The 24,502-nt window shown below is 35.0% G+C and overlaps 1 protein-coding gene across 1 annotated transcript; it reads left to right on the top strand.

Annotated features, from left to right (window-relative positions):
* Window positions 1-6,039: 6,039 nt before the first annotated feature.
* Window positions 6,040-19,655, top strand: LOC147079400 (tRNA-queuosine alpha-mannosyltransferase). Its single transcript, XM_085940773.1, has 5 exons — window positions 6,040-6,165; window positions 10,667-10,949; window positions 13,134-13,455; window positions 14,999-15,180; window positions 19,228-19,655. The coding sequence occupies exons 1-5, from the start codon at window positions 6,093-6,095 to the stop codon at window positions 19,460-19,462; spliced, it is 1,095 nt and encodes a 364-aa protein (XP_085796899.1). The 5' UTR covers window positions 6,040-6,092; the 3' UTR covers window positions 19,463-19,655.
* Window positions 19,656-24,502: the final 4,847 nt, after the last annotated feature.

The raw sequence follows: 24,502 nt of genomic DNA, 5'->3' as shown, positions 1-24,502 counted from the left end.
GACCACTTCCAGATCGTGTCAGCGCTATTCGCGAATACACCCGCCCAGACACTCAAAAAGGACTACGACGGTTCTTGGGAATTTTGAATTTCTATAGGAGATTCGTCCCCAAGGCCGCAGAAACGCAAGCTCCACTGAACTCACTCCTGCAAGGAAAAACTTCCAAGAAAGAACCTATCATCTGGACACCAGAAGCAATCAAGGCCTTCGAGGAATGCAAGAAGAGTTTGGCGGAAGCAACGCTATTGAAACATCCGAAAAGTGAGGGGACTCACTTAGCGATAATTAGTGACGCATCCGATACTTCCGTTGGCGCAGCACTTCAACAACGAGTTGACGATCAATGGGAACCGCTGGCATTCTTTTCAAAGAAGCTAAGTCCAGCGGAGAGAAAATATGGCGCTTACGACCGCGAGCTTTTAGCTATCTATCTAGCTGTCAAACATTTTCGACACATGATAGAAGCTCACACGTTCACCATATTTACCGACCACAAGCCCATTACGTTCGCATTCCAACAAAAATCGGACAAGTGCTCACCAAGACAATTCAGACACCTCGATTTCATCGGACAATTCACGACCGACATTCGTCACGTCGCTGGAAAAGACAACATCGTCGCTGATGCCTTGTCTAGGATAGAAGTCGTTGAAGACACACTGAATTATGCCAACCTCGCAGCCGACCAGGAAACTGACAACGAAATGAGTACATTTTTACGTGACGGATCGGTACTTCAGTTGAAACAAGTACTTATTCCCGACACAGACATAAAAGTATTCTGTGACTTGTCAACACCTATCGCAAGACCTTTCATAACCAAACCGCACCGACAAGCAGCTTTTAATCATATCCACAGACTTTCACATCCCGGAATTAATGCGACCGTCAAACTTGTCACACAACGATTTGTTTGGCCGTCGATTAAAACGGATTGTCGAAATTGGGCCCGCAACTGTCTTCAATGCCAGAAGAACAAGATCACACGTCACATATCAGCACCACTCGGAAACTTTGCACCTTCAGGACGATTTGAGCATGTCCACATCGACATCGTCATCCTTCCTATGTCTGAAGGCTGCAGATATTGCCTCACCTGCGTTGACAGATTCACGCGGTGGCCGGAAGCATTTCCGATTAAAGACCAAGAAGCGGAAACGATCGCCCGTACATTCTACAATGGTTGGATCGCCCGTTTTGGAACGCCTTTGAGAGTGACAACGGATCAAGGCAAACAATTTGAGTCGAACCTTTTCAGACAATTAAATCGTCTGACTGGTACGGCGAGGATTCACACGACAGCATATCACCCAGCCGCAAACGGTATGGTCGAAAGACTGCATCGTCAATTAAAAGCCGCTATAAAATGCCACGAGAATGAGAGATGGACTGAAACATTGCCGACAGTGTTAATGGGAATCAGAGCAGCTTGGAGAGAAGATTTAAAGACGACAGCAGCTGAGCTTGTGTACGGCGAACCCTTACGCCTACCAGGGGAATTTTTGTGCCATCAAACCAGCACAAACCAAGACCCGAGCAACTACGTCACGATCCTAAAAAAACATTTCCAACAACTGCAACCTGTAAAAAGCCAGCAACACGGCGAGAAACGCGTTTTCATTTTCAAAGACCTTGACAAATCGACACATGTGTTCTTACGCGATGATACAGTTAAAACTCCGCTAAGATCTCCATTTACCGGACCATATGAGGTCATCACGCGCAATTCGCGAACATATGTCATTTGCAAGAGAGGAAAAAACGTCACCGTTTCTATCGACCGTTTAAAACCAGCGTACATTCTCAAGGAAAATAAAACAATGGAACAGCCTGAGAAAAATCCTGACACCGTGGGAGCTCGTGTTACCCGATACGGCAGAAGTGTCCATTTTCCAGACCGTCTCTAGGCCAGTGGAGCAAATATCGGTCAACAACATCAGGCACGAGCCGAACAATGCAATCGGGGTCGTGTTTCAAAACAGCACGCGGAGTTTCCGATTTCAAAACAGCAACGTTAGCGAAAGCAAGAACACACATCGACCTAGAATGTAGGTCAGTGGTGTACGCAATATTTAAAATGCAGACCACCGCAGCATCCACCGAGACAGATCTGATTGGACCTTCAAGCGACCACCTCTACCTACTTTCATCGCGATTTGCGTGCCGCATTTCGCTGGAAGGGGGGTATGAGGGTGGAAGTAGTCCGCAGACAGTGCAATGTGTAGATAGCAGTTAAAACCTAAAAATTACAACATTTTAATAATTCAATATTTTTAATAATCAGCAAAACACTGCCGTGAGAACGGACATATGATCACCTCCCGCCGGCTGAAGAAATGCTTAAGTGCCGGGTGTCAGTTGTCCATCACAGGAATGAACGAGTAAACAGTGCATTCCTGTCATTGTGTCGTGTGAAATCCATTGTTGGACTGATAACGTTTGTACCTTAATCAAATTTCGCAGACAAAATCCCAGGAATCTATCCGCAATGTGGGAACAAAACAATAAATTTACCCACGCTGTGGATAGCATTTTCTTTGTCTACTTTCAATATAAAAACAGACGTGGCAATCCAACAAGAACTCAGTACCTTAAATTCGCTCGTCTTAATAACACGCCGCTCGCTTCAACGTTAAAATAACTTTTATCACAAACACTATCGTCGTAATCTAATTTATAAACTTTGTATTATTCAAGCTGTAAATTGAATCTGTAATTTGTGTTAAGGGATAATAAATTTGGGGAATTACTTTTATACGCATCAAAACCTTCTGATTTTATTCATCACCTACCCCTCATCACACCATCCCTTGCCAAAACGACACTAGGCTGCTCTAAAGAGGCATATAATACAGATCAACTAGAAAATGACACCATTTAACAACAGGCGACATTATACACCTATTTATATGATTATTATCATTGTCAGCCTCATCATTCATCTATCATTGCAATACACTGCTAGATGAAGGCCTCTCCAAGCTGATTTCATTTGCGTATCAAAATTGGTGATATGATTTAGTAATAATTTATAGCACCGTTATCATCACTAAACTGGATCAATTAACTGCTGGATGAAGACTAATTCCATTTATCTTGGTTCTGTGAATTGCGTTGTTATATTGAACAATTAACGTTTGTCTGACTAGCAAGACAGCTGGTCGTTGCCAGCAGGCTCCGCTAGTACAAATTGATACCGTTTTGTGTTAGGTTTTGGCCAGAGGTAGCTTTACCTTAAGCGCTGAAGGGGATGGTATTCGGTAATAATTAAATAACACACATTTGTGGTACTAAGATTTTACCTTATCAATCATATATACTGAAACATCTTATTAAATAAATTAATTTCATAATCAACTACGTAGGCAAAAAAGTCCCATCAAAAGTTAAAAAATGTAGTCTCTTCTTTGTCGGGACCTCATTATTGAGGATCGTGACCAAGATGATTTGGCTTTTTAACAGTCTTCTCCAAGACTTTGTTCCATCCCGCTCAGTATTCAACGGCACGCAGAGCCTTCAATGTGAAATCTGTGGCACCCTTGAATTAATCTGTCCATCCGGAGGGAGCTCTTCCTCGCTCCCTCCGACCTTCAACCCGACCCAAGATCATGAGTTTTTCCAGGTCGTCATTTTCTATGCGAGCTATACCTACTGGCCAAACCGAGGAGAAGCTGCCTCGAATCTGGAGTTCGCTGATTATGGAGTTGTTGGTATGTTTGGCTATCTATGAGATTCTCAGTATCCAGCCCCAACACCACATTTCAAAAGTGTCAGTTTCTGCCATTATCTTGCCTTTACTGTCCAAGTCTCAGAGGCATAATTTATACAAATCGGGGAGACAAGAGCTCTAGCTAGACATATTTTAATTGTTTTGATAATATTTTTGTTTTTCCAAATTGGTTGTAGTTTTGACATAGCGTTTTTTGCCATTAGTATTCTCCTTTTGATATCAGTCTTTTGAAAATGCAGTAGGTGGAAGATAATAACATCAACACGAGTCTGCATATACCTTTGTGAATGAACATTCCGTTATAAGACTGAGGACAGAATGGGGTACGATAATGACTCGGAAGTGGGCAAACGAGGGAGTATCAATAAGTACCACTAATATCATATCTATTTTTTTGTTTGAGCTATACAGGTACTATTTCAGTTTATTTGAAAGCAATTATTTTCTAAAGTGGAATTTTTTTTCTTTATAATAAGGGAAAAGCAATTTGAACTATTTCGTAATGTCTGATACCACGAACTGAAAAGTGCTAGAGCCGCCACTGATTTTTTCACATTCATGTAAAACGATATTGTATACTCAGGTTAGAAGAAGGGGTTTGCCGTGGGTTTCACAATTTTAGGGGCCTCAATTTTCAATATCTATAAAAAATGCATAACGTGTTTGCAATGCGTACAACAAACTTCATTGCTTTACAAATATTATGCATGGTATTAATTATTGCATCTGGATTTTTTTTCATGTCTGTGAGTAGAGGAGAAGGAAAAATATCATTTAGTGTAGGTACGTACCTACTGAAAAGGATTAAAAAATTTCTACGATCTACAACGAGTCAAGAACAACTGAATAGACTGGCGAGATTTCACATACTTTAATTATTCCAAATTATGTAATCACGTTGCTGCGAAATCGTGAAATAATATTAATACTGTGAACAATAATTGGCATATTATATATTTTCTTCCTCTTAGTTTTAAATTTTCAGGGGGCTGGGAGCTCAAATATATATATTTACTCAATATTTTCTATCAGTTGTTTCTAGCAAGAAACGGCCTTCTTGTAAGAGTCAACCACCAGTTCAGTTTGTCTCGGAGCTTAGATAGGATCTTTCACCATGCATATCATTTATCAAACACGGATTCTTTCATCCAAGATTATGTTTGTTTTGTCTTACACGTGAAAATGTTGTGTATCTCGAAGTGTATATTATTAATTTAAATATAATTGTAATTTTACCTGATATAGAATTGATAACAATTTATGTGGCTTCCTGAAGTTTGTTGGCCAGTGATTATATTCAGTGGATAGGCAACAGAGAGCAAAGCAAAAAATGATAGAAGATACTCCAGGTGTCAGGTATTTGTGATTCGAATTTATATTTAAAATAGTAATTTGATATACATGAATACATATTCCACTACAAACAGATAGTATCCACTCAATCCAAAAGCGGCTACCAGCAAAAACAAAATTGTCAATAGCTGTTTTTATCATCATGAGATAGTAATTATTTTAGACAATAATTACTAAAATATTTTATGACCTTTTATAATGGTTTTGAGAAAGAGACCATATAAACGACAGATTAGATAATATAGATGAAACAACTGCTTTGTAATATTCTAAATTCAAAATAATAACAAAAACCTCTTAACCATGACTAACCAGTTGCATTTTAATATAAAAATATCATAACATTTTTGTATCATTAATAGTAATAGTAGGTAGGTAGGTTGGAGGTAAACGTGAACAGGCTCACCGCAAAGTCGAAACCATTAGATCTATACCTAAATATGGCGAAGGCCATATCCATGTGCAGTGCTGCATGCATTGACACCGACACTTTTCCTCTGCGGGTTTCTGGTCTGCCAATTGAGCTAATGACCAGGTCCAAATACAAAAAATACAACTTGGAGTCGCATAGAGGTGAAGGTGGACCAAATGTTGTTGATTCAACGCGTGCGTGCTATTTCTGCTCTTATATGGAGACATCGTCATCTTACCAATTTTTAAAGGTCTCCACTTTTGAGCTTTGAGAAATAATATGAAGTGATACAAAATTATCAAGAATATATTAAACCATACATTTTTTTAGTAGTTTGTTTTTGCGTAAATTATTACCTATTTGATTTTCAATAATATTAATAAATTATAAAAATGTAATTAAGTTTTGAATTAAGTATTATTTTATTCGATTTAATATATTCTGTAATAGCTTAACTCATAATAATAGTATTTTGGCAATACTATTACATTACCTTTGTCTATGCTTAAAAGTATATTAGTCTATGCTCTACTAGTTTAATGTCAGATTTTGACATTTCAATAACCTCTAATTTCTAATGTATATACGTTATAAGAAATGGGGAAAATATTGATAATAGAACCATTCTATGGAGGATCTCACAAGCAAATGATCGACACAATTGTAGCAGGTATTTTTTGATACACAAATTCAATTTTTTCAAGATATATTATATTTGAAATATACTTAATAATGTACATACAATATAAGGATCTCTTTCGCTGTTAATATAACCTGATTGCATATTCATGGTAACTCAACATGTTATAATTAATGTTAGATTGCAAGGGGTATTCAGTAGTATTTACATCGCCATAGTTATGAGAAGCCGTGTGTTATGACAAACGACAAATATAGCTAAAGATTAAAATTATGGTACCCCTTTCTGACAGATACGCGAACTAAATCAAGAGACATATTTGTGTAAATAAATCGCTTAAACATCATCATTATAAACGGTACAAAAACCCAATGTGGGTGTCTCTATTTTTGGGGAAAATATCTTAAGAATAAATTTAGAAGAAAAATCGGTTCTGTTCCGTTATACGGAATACAGCGGAAAACGCATTTTGAAAATACCCTATAAACTGGATTATTTGTTAGTTTGGGTTAGGTTAGGTTAGGTTGGGTTAGGTTTGGTTAGGTTAACCTAACATCCAGTTTATCGGTTATTTTCTAAATGCATTTTCCGCTGTATTCCGCCTAACCGAACAGTACCGAAAAATCATGTCATGTAATACCGAAATGTCAAAACAGCTGCCAAACATGCCATGAAAAGTAAGGTAAAGCTATATAGTACTCCGTACCTCCTACACCCACGGTGGCCGCGCGGATTAAGCGTTGGACTATCACGCCGTGGGTCTCAGGTTCTAATCCTGGGTCTGGCAAGTACACATATTGTTTTTCAATTTATGTGTGAGTCAGAGTATGAAGCTAATAGGTTGAGCAAGTGGATGACATCCATTTCTCGTAAAAAGCAAAATCTGTTAATACAAACCTCTACTCTGTGGAGGCCCATATGATCGTATTAGGATCGGACATGGTCGGATAGACTTCATTTTGTTTTTGTGATCGAAGCCTTTTGAGACCAAAAACCTAATACAACCTATTGAAAAACAACTCAAAACTCAATACAAGCTATTTAATTTTGGGCTGCAATAGGTTAGGTTAGGGCTTAGCTTAGTTTTTGGTCTCAAAATACTGTAACCTCAATGACCATCGCCATCAAGTGTTGTACCTAATACTAAAAATTCATTAAGTCTCGATAACATTCAGCTACTTTACAAGCTGTTTGTCGGCGAGTGTAAAAGCGGGCGAGTCAGCTAGTGCTATTATTCTTCTTTCTAATATTCTTTTATAATACTGTATATAATGTGTTTGATGAATGTCTTTCAAGGAAGTCGCCATGTCGTGGTGGAAGACGATACCCGAGGTGGTTTTCTCGAGAGATTATTGTGGACATTCAGATCAAGCATTGCTATCACAAAGCTTGGAAGGCTGAGCATGGTCAACGCGACTATGAAATGTTTAGCCTTTGTCACTTGAGAGTGAGGCAAGCTGTTCGAATGGCCTATCGAACATATATGGAATCGGTAGAAGATTGCATTCGTGAAAATCCCAAATCGTTTTGGGATTATATTAAATCATTAAGAAGGGATGGCGGGTATGCCGATTCGATGAGTTGGAAAGGCGAAAAGGTGACCGGACATGGAGTGGCAGAAGCATTTGCTGGTCACTTCAGGTCTGTCTACGCAAGTAGTATTCCTTATTTGGATGTTGCCTCTGCGTCAAGACAGCCATCATGCGGTGCCCAGTCCATTGATATTTTTCCAGTTGATGAGAGTGATGTGTTAAAATTTATTAAAAAACTAAAAAATACTCACTCTTTGGAACCTGATAACGTCCCTACATTTTTTTTAAAAGGGTGTGTTGATTTTGTCAAAGGCCCACTTGCATATATTTATAATCTTACAATGGAGACAGGTATCTTTCCAGAAACGTGGAAGATGTCGAAGGTTACTCCAATCCATAAGAGTGGTACAGAGTCATCAGTGGAAAATTACAGGCCGGTAGCTGTTCTCTCTGCACCAGCAAAAGTTCTTGAGATGATCATGCACAACATGATTTCTCCAAAAATTGAGTCATTTATAATAAATGAACAGCATGGATTTAGAGCAGGCCGATCAACGGAAACTAGCCTGATGGTATTTACCAATTATGTGTCATCGGCCCTGGGAAGAGGTCACCAGGTTGACTGTTCTTACAATGACTTCTCGAAAGCATTTGACAAAGTCGATCATGATGTCCTGATGGAAAAACTCCAACTTATTGGATTGTCTGATCGATTTTTGAAGCTATTCGGGAGTTATTTTAGGAACCGTCAACAATACGTATCGTACGGCCTTTATCAGTCACAGACCTTTAACACATTTTCTGGTGTCCCTCAGGGCTCAAACTTAGGGCCGTTGCTGTTCACGATTTTTATAAATGACATAGCATTGGTAATAAAAAATGCTATGTTTTTGTTGTTTGCTGATGACTTGAAACTCTTTTTGGAAGTTGTCACCTTGGACGATTGTCGTCAGCTCCACATGATATAGATAATATATTAGATTGGGGCAGGCGTAACAAACTAGAATTCAATATTGATGAATGCAATCTTTTGTCGTTTACCAGAGCCTCAAAAGTATTGTTTTTCCAATACTCGATGCATGGCAGAGTTCTGTCACGAATATCATCTGTAAGGGATCTTGGCATTACGTTTGAGAGTAAACTGACATTTATTAGCCATATAGTTACCATTTGTAACAAGGCGCTTAAAATGTTGGGCTTCGTCATGCGTACTTCCTGGGTCTTTTCGGATGTTACGGTATTAAAACTTTTATTTAATTCTTTAGTTCGAAGCAGACTTGAGAGTGGGTCTATTGTTTGGGCACCGCATCAGTTGAAGTATGGCCTTATGGTGGAGAGGGTTCAGAAGAAATTCTTGAGACTCCTTTATTTGAGGTTGTACGGATACTATCCGTGGCTTTATCCAACTGACTTTCTCTTAGGCATGCTTACATACTGCAGTTTGCAATTTAGAAGAAATCTTTATTTAGCTATGTATTTTTTTCGACTTATACGAGGTATAAATGAGAACTCTGCCATTCTGGGCAGTGTTGACCTGTGTGTCCCTGATAACTATCTTAGAAATAGAGAACATCAGTTGTTTAATCTCCCAAGGTGCAGAACCAACCTGCCACTGGTAATGCCAATTGGGAGGGCGATAACTATGTTCAACGAAATTGCTTCGGGTGTTGATATATTCCACCTACGTGAGGATGAGTATAGGTGGACGTTATTTTATAAATTTTTAAAATAGGGTCTGCTTAACTCATCCGGTGTATTTCCATGTACCTATATAATTAATATTTTTGTATGTACATATTTGTTTAATAACATATTATCTATCTCTTTTTTATGTCATGTTGTGAACGTCTTAAACTTATAATTTGTAATGTCCACAATATGTAAAAATAAATAAATTGAATTGAATTGAAATTGAATTATGATAATGACACACAAAACTTTCCACTACCTCAGAAGCCAATAAGCTAGCGAGTTGAAACCGTCATGGTACTATTTTGACAGGACATATTGAGTAGTTCATTTTTTTATCGCCACTATCACTCTACTGCGCAGACGCAGTTTAGCCCATCGTCACTATTGCTCTATTATGCAGACGCATATTGGCCTGCACGCCAGCGTGTAGCGTGTAAAGTAGCCCGGCTTTCAACTTTTCTCGGTAGATTGTTTACAATCTGCTTGTTAGCTTGTTCGATGATGACACTGGGTGAGTTTACAAGCAGATTAAGTCATCGAGGCTTAAGGCTCCTTGTTATTATCCAAATGTCTTGATTAAATCAATACCTATTTACAAGTTTCTATTGTCTTTTTTCTATAGATATAAAGTAGATAAAAGTTCTCTTGACTATCTAATTATCGTCATCATCAGCACTACAACACAATGAAAATCTTAGCCGCCTCTAGGAAATGTTTACACTCCCTTTTTTCTGCTGCAAGCTGTCTCCACCGTTTCAGCGTCAGGGTTGCTGTCTCTCTTTTTACACAGTCCAATCACTATCTATGAGGTACCTCCATTTTCCTCCAGTTTGTTGAGGAGGAGCCTCTTTGGTAGTTGGATGTGTTCCATTCTTGAGACATGAACTGCCTAACAGAGCTACCCCACTTTCATATTATGTGTTATGACAAGTAAAGGACAACATTAATAGAGAGGATGGGCTATGTTAAAAAACGTCATGTCTTTCGGCACTTTCAGCAAAATTCAATATCCGATCTGGTAACTCTGTCAGTTGCAATGACTTATCGCAACTGACACAGTACATTATCATCCCATTTTTTACTCTGAGCAACGTTTGCTCTCAGCTAAACAAACCCCTTGTCGACACACTTAGAGTGGTGTACGCATTCATACACCTAACAATACACTTGAATGCATTATCGTTAACGGTAATTAGACATTTCCTATGCGAAAAGGTGACTCTAAATTAATTTTTTGCAATTCACTCTTGATTCTATTTAATCTGGCAATTATATGTTGATTGATTACAAATAATATTTGTTTTCAGGTTTTCCAAAGTCAACGTATGAATTATTGACTATGACTGCGAAGAAGTGGCCATGGCGAGCTAGATGCAGTGCTTTTTATATATCGCAGCAGATTCCCAACATGGATGAGTATAACGTTCTCTTCTGTAGTTCTGTTTTGAACTTATCAGAACTTATTGGGTTGCGGCCTGACATTATTAAACTAAAAAAAATCGTGTACTTCCACGAAAATCAACTGGTTTATCCTATTCGACAGATCAAAGAAAGAGACTTTCAGTTTGGCTATAATCAAATAACAACATGGTAAGTTGAAAAACAAATTTTGTATATCGTCGTTCGGCATGCGATACCGTGTTAAATTAGGTGCGCCAATGAGGGATAATTGAGATTTCTTTATCATTTTTTACAATCGCAAGTTGGCCAAATCAGGGTCACTCTTCTGCCAGATCTCTTACCAACCACTACTAAATAAATATTGTATTCTTAACTTCTAAACTTTATAAAATTGTTGTGATTATGTTATTATTTAACTGTGGATTAATTAGAAAATATGAACTTTATTTTAAATTAATATCTGCAAATCCATATGGACAAGTCAGTATTTGAAAACAGATGCCTTAATTACTATTAATAGAAACATAATTTTAAATGTTTAACACTCCCGTTGCCACGATGGTCTCGGAGTTTAGAAATGACCTTAAATCATAGATACCCCACTTATTATTATGTATATAAACGTCTACTTTTAGCTATTTGTAGATAAAATATTTAGGCATAAAAAGAAAAATATGTCGGTAGTTGAATTGAATGTCTTATATGTAAAATTAATCATTTTTCGAAAGTCTAATCAATATTTTGATAAGACAGTGACAGGGCTATCTAGAAAGATATATGTTAGAGAAACGCGCATAATAGTAATGTAAACATGAGACACTATTTTAAAATGTCATTTGTTAGTCAGAGATAGAAATTTATGTCTTTGTTCAACATAATTCTGTGAAGGATGCATTCAGCCGTAGCCTCTTACAATATATCGAACCTTGAATTATAAATGTTTCAAATGCATCTGACGATAAACGCCAAAGCAACCCTTAATGTAATGTTATAAGTGTTCATTTTAGCAAGTCAACTTCGCTTTATATGCCGTTTATTTCAAAATACTGACCGGAAAGGCTCAGTTTTATTGCGCCCGTAATAAAAATAAATTTACCCGGATTTTGAATACAAACCCTTATTGCCAGGTATGTAAGAATTACATCGGTTTGTGGGCCATGTGTATTTGAAAACTTCGAGCGACCTAAAAAAACATACTATTATTTGGGTGTACAGCAGGCAGTCGAACGGTTAGATTTGTGCGTACTCCCATCATCTACACGTCGATTATCAAATTGACAAATATTTTTGAAAATATTTAATCATGCCGAGAAGATATTTAACAGAGGAAGAAATCAGGGTGGCTGCAGAGGAGTTTTGTGATGACTCTGATATTGAGTTTGAAGTGAACGACAATAATATTTCGGATAATGAAAATTTAATAGAAGTTTATAATATATAAGTATTAAATTGCGGTACCTATCATATTATACATAATGTATAAAAGTAGATTTTTCTGGGGATACAATATTACATTAAATATATGTTTATGTATTTTATTATTGACTATAAAACCTCTTGTTATGAAATTATCTAAAAGTAGGTGTGATATATCTATAGTCTAAGAGATATAGACTTAATACGTGCATATAGGTTCAAGTAACGTAGTGATTTAATTTTTTTAATGTGTATTATTTCAACATAATAAACATAATATTAAAATATATTTAGTGGAAACTATACGATCGGAGTATTTTTGTTGTTTAATTATTCTTATGTAAGTATATTTTTAATGTGTTTTAAAATCCGATTTTTAATAAAACCTAATAACATGATACAATAAGATCACAATTTTTAAAATTATGTATACAGGGAATCGATATTGCAAAATTATAACTATTATTTTATGTGGTAAACGTGATAACGCAAGTCCATGCAGATGTTATTCTACCTAAAAACATCCCTCGTTCGCTTCGGATGAATTAGCCACCCCCACTCTCCGTGAAATGACAGCGTGTGTTGGTTGTTCCATTTAAAACAGATCGAGACATGCCGTGGTTTGGTTATGACGTACATTTATCGATGTTCTAAATTAAACGATGACTAAATAGTATTTAAAAACATACTTTACCTTTTGAAGCAATCAATTAGCTTTTAAAATGCCTTAAAATGCCAAATTTCCATCGGGACACTGAGTGGACGGCATGGGATCGGGCGTAATTTTTTTACCATGGTAAGGGAAAGGTTAAAGTTTTATGAAGATTCAGTATTTTGTGTCATTTGTTTACCATGGTCCATTTAGACAGTATTTTTTTTTGAGTCCATTTACATATTTAAAAACTGGCATTTCTGCGGATAGTGACTTCTGCCTCAATTGCGATATGATATTTTCAGTTTGTCCGCAGATGTAGTTATATTCAACTCGGAATTTAACAGAACTTCATTTTTGGAAAATATCAACAAATTCTTAAAAATTATGCCGGATTTTCGATTGAAGGACGTTGCCAATTCTATTAAACCAAAAACAAGAGTTATATATTTTCCAATGGATTTTACTGAAATAGACACAATATATGAAGAAAAAAAAAAACTATCATCGGGGACTAATAAGAAAACACTGCATTTAGTTTGGCCGCACAGATGGGAATTTGACAAGAATCCTGCTGCATTTTTTGATGTACTCTATGCACTGTTGGAGGAAAATATTGAATTTAGGGTATGTTATCATATTAATTTGTATCCCTAGTTTGTATCCAGTGTATCCCTAGATTTGGCGGAGACATCGATTCTCAATGCTTAAAAGCCGAGACCTTTGAAGCTTTGTAAGATGCCACATCTCACAGTAATACAGGGGTATACTGGTACGACCACGTTACAAATACTTGAGTTTATGAGCGGACACGGCAGCCCTTGGTGATTGAGGTAATTACGAAGAGACGCTTCACGTGGCTGGCACATGTGTTCCGGATGTCGCCAGACAGTGCAATACTTTGTACCTTGTGGCACAGCCTCAAGGGTTCTGTCGCCCTGGCCAGCCCTCTCTCACCCAGCAGCGATGCTACAAAACCATCCTACGTGCTGCAGGCCTGGTATGGTGGGGGGCACGATAGTTGACATTGGACCGAGGGAAGTGGCGCGAACTTTTGCTTGCCGTATGCCACAACGCTGGGGCGTGACAGAGTGAACTAGTAGTAGAAGCATCATATTAATTATAATATATCTCTCAATTAAAATTATTACAATGCTTATTAAGGTGAAGCCTTTACTTTTCAATATTGAAGCTTGATTTGATATAAATAAAAAGGATTTCAAGTTATACACATTTATATTTTTTATAAAAATCGATGTTTTTTAAAATAGATCTAAAAAATATTAAAACTATGAATTAGTCAAAAATCTCTTAGGCGATGCGTAGAAAACTTAATAAACTAATTTTTAATAATAAAAATGACCATAAAATATATGTAATAATAAGATGCGGTCCGATTCAACAAATTCACATTTTATTACATTTTTTACAATTGTGCGTTTATCTTTGACTTAAAATAAAAAATATCTTTCTTTTTAATGTTTTCAGATACCTATTTATTAATTAATACAGTTGAAATTGTAAATTATCAAAATAATATCTCAAATTGCAAGCTTCGTATTTTTCCGCTAGGTGCCTCTTTAAAAACGGCTCAGTAAAGGCTTCACCTTAAGAATCGATCCAATCGCTAAACAGGGATTCCTTCTTTAGGGATCATATAAGTTCCATCGTTTTACTTACTTTTTTTAATTTTCGATTTAGATACATATATAGAAATGAGGTCTTAAGATACAACATTATCGACTTCTATAAATGTCGTGTCGTATTCCGTTCCGCAGTAGTGGAAGTCAATAGACGTCCTGTCATATCACATCTCACGGACTACAATGTTTATAGACGTCATGTCCGCGAAGGTGTTTTAAACGATGAAAAATTTTCTAATTAAAAATTCTTTACTTTTTTTTACTTACAATATAATTCTTCAAATAAAATGTTCGTTTATCCTGGTTCTCATCGTATGTTCTTATAGCATTTATATGTGATGTAAGGGGTCACAGAGAGGCCTCTAGAATTTTTTACTCGGTCGGACCATCGACTTCTGTGTAGACCCTTTGTTACAATGTTTCGCTAAAGCTTTATTATGTGAATGAAATAAATTTTTATATGTGGTGAACACCAAGTAAACATTGTTATAGATGATTTTTTATTTATATAACACATTGTATTGCAGGTGAGTGTACTTGGTGAGTCATTTTCAGAGGAGCCTCCAGAATTTGTTTCAGCACGTGAAAAATTGAAAACTAGAATTGAAAATTTTGGTTATATCGAAACTAAAAAAAAATATTATGAAGTATTAATAGACGCCGATGTTGTTATCTCGTCAGCTGATCATGAATTTTTCGGAGTGTCAGTGTGAGTATATTATATTCTGCTATTTTTTATAAATCACACCTTGATTAGTCTCACCTTTGATCAGGATGCACAGAGATATGAAGCGCCTAATTTCAAAAGCCCCTAAAACGATTTTAGGTAGTTCTGAGAAAAATGAGAAAAAATCATATCTATTAAATCTGTGAACTTTATGTATTTATTTTTTAATTCGTTACAATCTTAAAGAGTATTTTGGCTTTCCATTTTAGGGGTATTTGAAAGGCACACCCAACCATTTTAGCGGGTTTTGAAATTTACCCTTTTTTTGATCATACGTTTTGACGGTTTTTGGCGTTTTTTAAAGTTCAATCTTTGGTCATCATATAGGTAACAAAAATATCCATGTAAATACATATCTAACTCAAAAATTTTCAAAAACCGTTTTAGGGGCTTTTGAAACTAGGCGCTTCATATAGTCCTTGGGCAATTGCACGTACGAATTGATTCATATTCTATTATAATAAATACAATATTGAAGAAATTTAGTAGTCATGGGATTACATAATAATAATTTTTCAATTATTTTAATATAATATAATATATGGTTAGGTGCAGTGGCGGCTCGTGGATAAGATATTTGGGGGTGCTGCGGTTGATTAAAAATAAAAATAAATGTTTATTTGGATTATATTTTACTATTAATACATTTTGCGCGGGCTTCCGTACAAGTACAAAGGCGCAGGTACACGCAGCGGGCGAAAACCAGCGGAAATTGAAATAAAATCGAATTTTACAAAAATCGCTCTATCTTCCAAACTATCGGTTATTTTCTAATGAAATTTCGAATTTACACTCACCATATATTGCTCCCCAGTGCTGTGTTTCTTTTTAGAACAAATTGTTTAAAATAACATAAGTACATGGTGCTAATCACATATTTACAGGAAGGTTTCGTAAAAAATATTCCATTCACTATAAATAAATTCCCGCACAAAAATTATTATTCTAACATTTGGATAAAGTATGATACTTATGAAAACACTAACCCCTGTGTAGGGGGACGTCACAAAATATACACATATAATTAGTCAAACTTTTCTTTTTGTGCACCGAACACACTCGACACTGTCTTTAAGGGTATTTTTTTTTTACCACTGGTAACAATTTTTATCATTCGATGCTTCTTCATATCGAGTGATAACCTCCCAAGATGATCACTTTTAACCACTCTTCTCGATAATAGTGATGTAGATGGCCCCGCTTCTTCTAAAATTGCGTCGGTTTCGACGATATGGTCGGCTGTCCAAAATTTGCTTATACTACGCAAAAACTGTTTGTAAGTTAGTCTTTTGGTCGGATTTAATACCTTATAAACTTTAAAAGAATTAATAAATGAACAATTTAACAAATACATGACAACTCTCTCTGTCCATATTTTTGTTCTTCGTATGATCGAGTAGTTAGAGAGATACTGATCCTCACGGTCAACCCCTTTCATATATTACACTATACATACACATACACTATAACACACAGCGGTTTCTAAATGTGTAGTCACTATCGCTGTCGCTATCACTGTCGCTGCCTAATTCAGGTAAATCTTCGCCAGAATAGGCAGACAAATTATCGTAGAATATTTCGTCATCGCTTTCATAATTGTCTGAAGCCATTTTTGAAAGATTAAATAAAATATCGATTACTTAAATATATTTCACTTGTAAAAACATACCCGTTCTATAGCGCCTTATTTCAAAACTAAAAATTCAATACTGATATTCAATATAGATCGTAGTAGATTACAGACATCTAAATAACATTGGTTTCCACTCATGTAATAATTTATTGCTCCGCTCGCATACCAGCGTTATCTTACCACACAATATTACAACAAGTGCGAAGAATGCATTCTGTCGATCACGAATTGTCGTCTCTTCACTCGCTCACAAAGGATATTATTATAGTTGAGAAAGAGACGTATGTATTTATCACACATCATAAAAATATTCAAATAATCGCATTCACAGTACAGCGAACAAACCATGTTTAAAAAATACATCGATATTTCACAAAATGTTGTCTTCCTGCTCACCCATCAAAAAATCAACAATTGTGAAAAGAAGACAGATATAGTTTTAGCATTCTTATCGTCTACAGAAATATAGTTCGCCGATTTATCGACTCTAAACAAATTTCTTTATTACGCACAAGCTCTCATATGGGCTGCGCAAGAGTATGTGTGTAAGTAAATGAAACGACGGTATATTATTTTTTTTTGTAGATGTGTGTAGTTTGAAACATTTTCAAGCCGTTGACACAAAATATTCGTATGCAATAATCGGGTAGAAATACCTTTCCCGCACTTCAAGTGGAGCCGGCGTAAAAGGTATTTCTACCCGTCCCGCCGATAAGCACCGGTACGGCTCGCGGGTAGAAATACCCTTCCTGCTCAAAATGTGTTAACATCAAAATTAAATATAAATAATTAATTATATTAATAATTAAAATAAAGAACTTTGCATAAATTGCTTGCAGAAATAAATTTTAACAATGTTTATAAATCGTTATAGCTATATTTCTTTCCTCGCTGTGGCGCGTCTGCTCACGCGCGACGTAGAAACAGAGAAATACTGAAATCGGACTGTCTGACTCGCAGCACTCTGACCTGATTACACGCTTAATAATATTGATAAATTTATGGATATTATAATATTACATGTCTCAATTTGCTTGGGGGTGCTGCAGTACCGCAGTGCATATGGACGAGCCGCCACTGGTTAGGTGTCAAATTATATATTTGGGAATGCTGCATTTAAAAAAGGTTCTAAAACGTTGTTGGAAGTCCATAGAAACACATATAAAACATATTGACCAAAATAGCGGGCCAGAAATAATTATTATGACGTGATTGTGTGTTTTTTTATCCTTTTTCGACTGACATATTTTATGATAAGCTAAGGCCTTAGATTCAGGCCGCGGCATGAAACTGTGAATTTCGAACATAGTGCTAGTTATAGTTTATATTTCAAATACAATATCGTAAACTGTTTCATATTAAAAAAAATGGTTGGTAATACATTAACACGTTGATCGCCATGGGGGTCACCGGTGACAGGCATTGAATTACGTTAAGGGGGCCATGGGGGTCACCGGTGACCGGCAAAGAAGACCTGCCTTAGAGTTGTTCTACAGCGCCGGCGGGCACGCGCGCAGTGCATTTTTCGATACGCGGTGACCGGCATGGCCCTTCTGTATATTACTGCCACTTGGCCTGAAAATATGTCTTCCCAGTCACAAAATATAGGCTCACTAATGTAAAGAATGTACATAATGAAAAAAAAAGTTTTCCTTTTAAATTGTAAATGTGTTTTTATTGATATAAAAATAAAAATTAAATAGATTATATAAATGTAAGTTATAAAAAATATGTAAATAATAAAGAAATAGAATTACAAAAATGATTATAAGGTATGTATACGTATATTTCCAGTTTATGTGTATCCAGGTATTATACTACCCAATTTGAAAACTTTTATTCCGTATTTGTGCCTTTTCTGTTTATTATACTATCTAAATTTAAATATAATTCAACCGCGAAATGGCACCATGCTCTTGTCAACACATATGTACAGGTGACCGGCGAAATGGCCGGCCCGGCGCAATAGAATAAATTAACTTGTTGGCGCCGCGACGGACACATGTGGCCGGCATATCATAAAAACCAATATTTACGTAAAAAAATCATCAAAATGAAAAAAAAACATTATATTCTTTCATATAATGATCAAATAATACCTTAGAAACAAATAATCATTTTTTAACTATTTTATGTAAAACTAGTTGGCGATCAATGTGTTAATTAATATGCAATTGAAAATCTGCATTTACTGCGAACAAGTTACCTACTGCATTGTATTCGAAGTTAAGTAATAACTGGCACTTCCATCGGAATTCGTAATTAAGTTCCGCGACCTGACTCAGATTTAAGTTTTTGGTGATGCTGATTAATTTATTACTTTAACTGATAATACGCAATGAAACCCATAAAACACGTCATAATAATTATATAAATATTATAATATTTTTTTATAGATTGGAAGGTGTCCGCTGCGGCTGTTTGCCTTTAGTTCCCAACAGACTGGTCTATCCGGAGCTGTTTCCAACAGAGTGTCTGTACAATTCTGCTGAGGACTTCTTCAAAAAGCTGAAGTCCTGGTGCTGTGATCCTCATATTGTCACAGAGTTGAAAGAAAAATTAAATATAGATACCCAAAAATATTCTTCAGAAAGAATTTTACCAGACTTCACAAAAGCATTTGACACATAAAATGGTGAAATATAATTCAATTTGTCTATATATAACTTGCGGAATCTCATAACGTTTTGTTAATTTTCATTTATTTGTCATCTCTTATTCCGATTAAAAGACTATTACAATAATTGTTTGTCAATTTTGTATCCAAAACAAATACAATTAAACCTTTTGTCATTCAAATAAATAAAATAAGTGTTGTTATTTCAATCCTCTTCTTTAAATATACATTATTATACATTGATTGATGATGAAGAAATTGATCTCACCAATATTGACCTATGGGTGTTGGAGTCTCATCAAGGCCAATGAGTTTATTTTCTCAATGTATTTGAGAAAGATACTGCATACGATATATCTCCCTATAATAGAAGGAGAAGAATACGATATTACCTGAAGTTCTACAACCTCTTCCAAGTAGAATATATCTTCACATTTGTTAAACTTGGTAGACTTGGATGTTGTAGCCCAATCGCTGAGAAGTATCCTGGATAGTAGATTGGGCAGTTGGAGATCGACTGACAGGCCCCAACTTCGGTGCTTGAAAAATGTCACCAAGGATGCCAAAGCGGCCTCTACGGCGGAGGATACATGGAGAATGGGTCATGGTTAAGGTGACCATATTTTCTTGGTGAAAATGTAGACATTAATTGAGTTTTTCCTGTGTGTTGAATATTAAGTCATTTTTTATAATATGCCACAAAGTTTTCATGTTAGCTTCGGATTTGAGAGCTTTTATTAATTTTAAGTTACGTTTTCTGAGCTGCCAATAATATCTTTTTTCTTTGGAATCAATTGTCAGTGCTTTTTTCAATAATATGGAGTTTAAAAATGTAGCATTAATTGTCTATTGAGGTGCTTAGGACTGAATGACAATAAGTGCACTGAGTGACCAAGTTGAGTAAATCGACACCAAATTCAATTAACTATTATTCATTATTACTGATCCAGGGAAAAACTTGATATTCCTTTTTGTTTATTAAGGGGGGACATGCTCGTCGAAGGTCAAAATTGAGTTTTTATTGTATTTTCAAACCATGATCTTGGACACTTCTTAAACGTTGTAGATGATCTATTTATATAATTTTGAAGCCTTATTATCCTTTATAGTTATTTTAAACATTTGATGACTGCATGAAGTATTTTTGTTACATAAAATAGTATTCTTTTAAACCTCTCGCTCTAATGTTTTAGAATATAGTCATATTTCGGTACATAACTGTGCAGTGATGTTAAGATTTTTTACATTTATTAATTTTTAAACGCATTTATAAAACCATTAGCATAATTTATTACGAGATAATTTTTGTAAAATATTCACGATAAAAAATTATATTGATAATCTCTGTGATCCCAAATTTGACAAGAATTAGGCATTTTATTATTCAAAAAATCGGCAAGATTAACACATTTGAAGATGATTCTAAAGATATTTATTATAAGCTATGTCTTTGACCATTCAAGTGTGATAAACATCTTATGAATAATGATTGCTTTATAATCATTATTGACCTAAGAATAAGGTAGTGTTTTTTTGAAATACGCCATTTCTTTTGTCATTCCCCAGTGGTTAAGCTACAACATACGGCCGTAGCCATAAATTGACAAACTATAATTGAAGTAGGGAGTAAAATGATATTGACGCGCGTGTTTGAACATGTACCGTTTAAAAAAAAATAAAAAAAAATTCTGTTAGGTACATGTTCAAACACGCGCGTTAACATAATTTTACTCCCTACTTTAATTATAGTTTGCCATTTTATGGCTACGGCCGTATGTTATAGCTTAACTACTAGGGAATGACAAAAGAAATGGCGTATTTCAAAAAAACACTACCTTATTCTTAGGTCAATAATTATTATAAAGCAATCATTATTCATAAGATTTTTATCACACTTGAATGGTCAAAGACATAGCTTATAATAAATATCTTTAGAATCAACTTCAAATGTGTTAATCTTGCCGATTTTTTGAATAATAAAATGCCTAATTCTTGTCAAATTTGGGATCACAGAGATTATCAAAATAATTTTTTATCGTGAATATTTTACAAAAATTATCTCGTAATAAATTATACTAATGGTTTTCTAAATGCGTTTAAAAATTAATAAATGTAAAAAATCTTAACACCACTGCACAGTTATGTACCGAAATATGACTATATTCTAAAACATTAGAGCGAGAGGCTTAAAAGAATACTATTTTATGTAACAAAAATACTTCATGCAGTCATCAAATGTTTAAAATAACTATAAAGGATAATAAGGCTTCAAAATTATATAAATAGATTATCTACAACGTTTAAGGAGTGTCCAGGATCATGGTTTGAAAATACAATAAAAACTCAATTTTGACCTTCGACGAGCATGTCCCCCCTTAAGGAGAATCCTCCACCTACCAGAGGCAACTAGCGGAAATAAAAGTATATTAGTCTATGAGCGGAAACATACAAACAAGAAGCATTAAAAATAATATTAAGAATATTTTTTATATAATGTCAAAGATAAACTTCACTTTAAAAAAATACATTATAAAATGTGAATGTGATTAAACATGTGATCCCATCTTATTATTTTATGGTCATGTTTATTATTAAAACTTAGTTTATTAAGTTTTCTCTAATGTATAGAAAAGATTTTTGAATAATTCATAGTTTTAATGTGTCTGTTGTTTATTTTAAAAAAACATCGATTTTTATGAAAAATAAAAATGTTTATACAGAACATGAAATCCTTTCTATTATAAAATAAAAATATTAATTGGATCCTTTAACGAATTCACGTTTTGATAGTATGGTGTGTGGTAGTGCGGAGTAGTAGCTACAGGACATTCTTACTTTACTACTGGACATCCGTTTCACTGCCATCCAATTTTTACTAGGTGGACACTTGTAGGCCAGCTATTTTTGGAATAAAATAAATCCCTTAAAAATATGAAATGGGAAGAAAATGATAAATATTTGTGAAAACTTATCAAATCAACATATTTCTGTAGTTTATCGTGAATATTTTCACACGAAAATCATAAATATTGTTTAGGAAATATACACAAACAGTTTATTTAGAAGTTATGATGTCTACAAGAACGCACAAATTAACTTGTCCATGGCCAGACGCGACATACATGCTTTGACGAGTTAACTTGACTCTGCAGTGATCTTAATAATATAGATCCTTTAGAAGAAAATGTTAATTATTGTACAATACATACAATATTAGTATTACATAGTACTCTATCGATTACTTCTGTGGATGCTCCACATATTCAGCATATATGGCAGGGTTGGCGAACCTTTTAATGAGGCGTCCTTCATGGGGCAGTCCGCACGATCGTGGTCTGGTTCGGTACAGTAGGAACAAGTGGCATCTTTTGCCGAGCATGATTTGACCATGTGGCCGTACAAATTAATTAATTAAATTAAATTAATAATTAAATAGGTTATGTATCTGACATTATTAATGGTTACGAATGCATCACTTAGGAGGATCGCGTACATTCGGCTGGTGGGTACACAGAGACAACTTCAAGAGGCATCCCTTGGTTCGGCCACCCGCATGCATCGCATACATTGCACACAAGGATGGGAACCTATCATAAATACCCCATTGTCATAGATTTATGACATTATTTTCTTTACGCATTGTATCCGGGCCGAATTAACATAATATGGCATTGTGGCATTTATGTATTTAATTCAGAATTTATAAAAAATGACAGAAATGATATTACATAGATATGTCAATTCGACAATGATGTAGGTAATAAATTTGAATGGAGGTAATGTACTTATATTATAGGCCTCACATTCGGAAGCGGGCCCCCAGACCAGGATGTTTGGTGAGCCCCCCTACATATCGTTAAGGTGAAGGGTAGTGTTATTTTTTTCATTAGTGTTCCTCAAATGGTATACCGCGGAACCCTAGGGTTCTTTGAGGTCAAATTGAGGGTGTTTCCTGTATTTTTAGCGATTTTTGTATTTTTAAATAAATCCAGTTTATTTATCTAGTTGTCGACACGCAGCATCATAATATTATGAAGCACTAATCACGATCCCCTTTGTGATGGCCAAGTAACATGCGGCTCTTCGACATATTGGATAAAAATACCCATTTTTATAGTCAGGAAACACACTAAAGATAATAATTATAAAATAAAATTCTACACATGAATTATCATTTAACTATAAATCAATCTTCATATCACATCAAATTGCATCGCACATCATATTCTTTATATTATATTATACTAGCTCATTACTTAAGACTTTTTTGAAGTTATACTTTTTTTGGCGCGTTTGGGAAAAGAGTTTAATTTTTGCGTGTGACGCGCCGATGTAACACATAATTTTTATAATTTATATTGCATTCGGGTTGCGTAATACTTTGAAATATTTATCGTTGTGTTAGGTGGATTCGAATTTGTTTCTGTTAACTTTCCTAACGTTATTCATAAAACTTTATTTGTATTGGAGTGTATATTTATTTTTCATTGTAAAGATTGTGTATCAAGATTTGAGGCTATATTTATATAAGGTATTATTTATAAGTAAAATTATATATCAATAAAAAAAATAATTTTGTGAATGTTTATCAATGTGAATAATTATTATTATGATTATAAGTATTCATTTTGGTCTCATGGGTACATGTTAAACAAGCGGCGCTCTGATAAGCGGCTCTTTTACTGAGTGTGTACTTTAACAAGTTAATTAATAAAAGTAATATTAAATAATATTAATTATTACGAAATGAAGCAATAAAATAATTTTAATCCAGCGGCCCCTTTTCCGAATGTAATTTAACAAGATATTTAAAAGAGTAATAATAAATATTAATAATAATTACGGAATGAAGTAATAAAATAGGCCCAGCGGCGCTCCAATAAGCGGCCCCTTTTCTGAGTGTATAATTTAACAAGATAATTAGAAATAATAAATAGAAATTATTAATTACGGACTGAAGCAAAAAGCACCACACCAGAGCTAGTCGAAGAATCTAGGTTATCACAAGTTTTGTTTTTGTTACGCTAAAGAAGTATAACTTCTAACGCGCGTAC

Source organism: Rhyacophila brunnea, unplaced genomic scaffold (genome assembly GCF_057557595.1).
Source record: "Rhyacophila brunnea isolate RB1 unplaced genomic scaffold, BYU_Rbru_1.0 scaffold_1, whole genome shotgun sequence".
Taxonomy (NCBI): domain Eukaryota; kingdom Metazoa; phylum Arthropoda; class Insecta; order Trichoptera; family Rhyacophilidae; genus Rhyacophila; species Rhyacophila brunnea.
The sequence above is the reverse complement of the archived record's forward strand: the minus strand, read 5'-3'. Positions and strand labels throughout refer to the sequence as shown.

Bases quoted from the DNA above. Each gene is read 5' to 3' on its own strand.
- LOC147079400 (XM_085940773.1), top strand. From the start codon at position 6,093: ATGGGGAAAATATTGATAATAGAACCATTCTATGGAGGATCTCACAAG. The intron at 6,166-10,666 runs GTATTTTTTGAT...ATTTGTTTTCAG, and splicing joins GATCGACACAATTGTAGCAG to GTTTTCCAAAGTCAACGTAT. The intron at 15,181-19,227 runs GTGAGTATATTA...ATTTTTTTATAG, and splicing joins GAATTTTTCGGAGTGTCAGT to ATTGGAAGGTGTCCGCTGCG.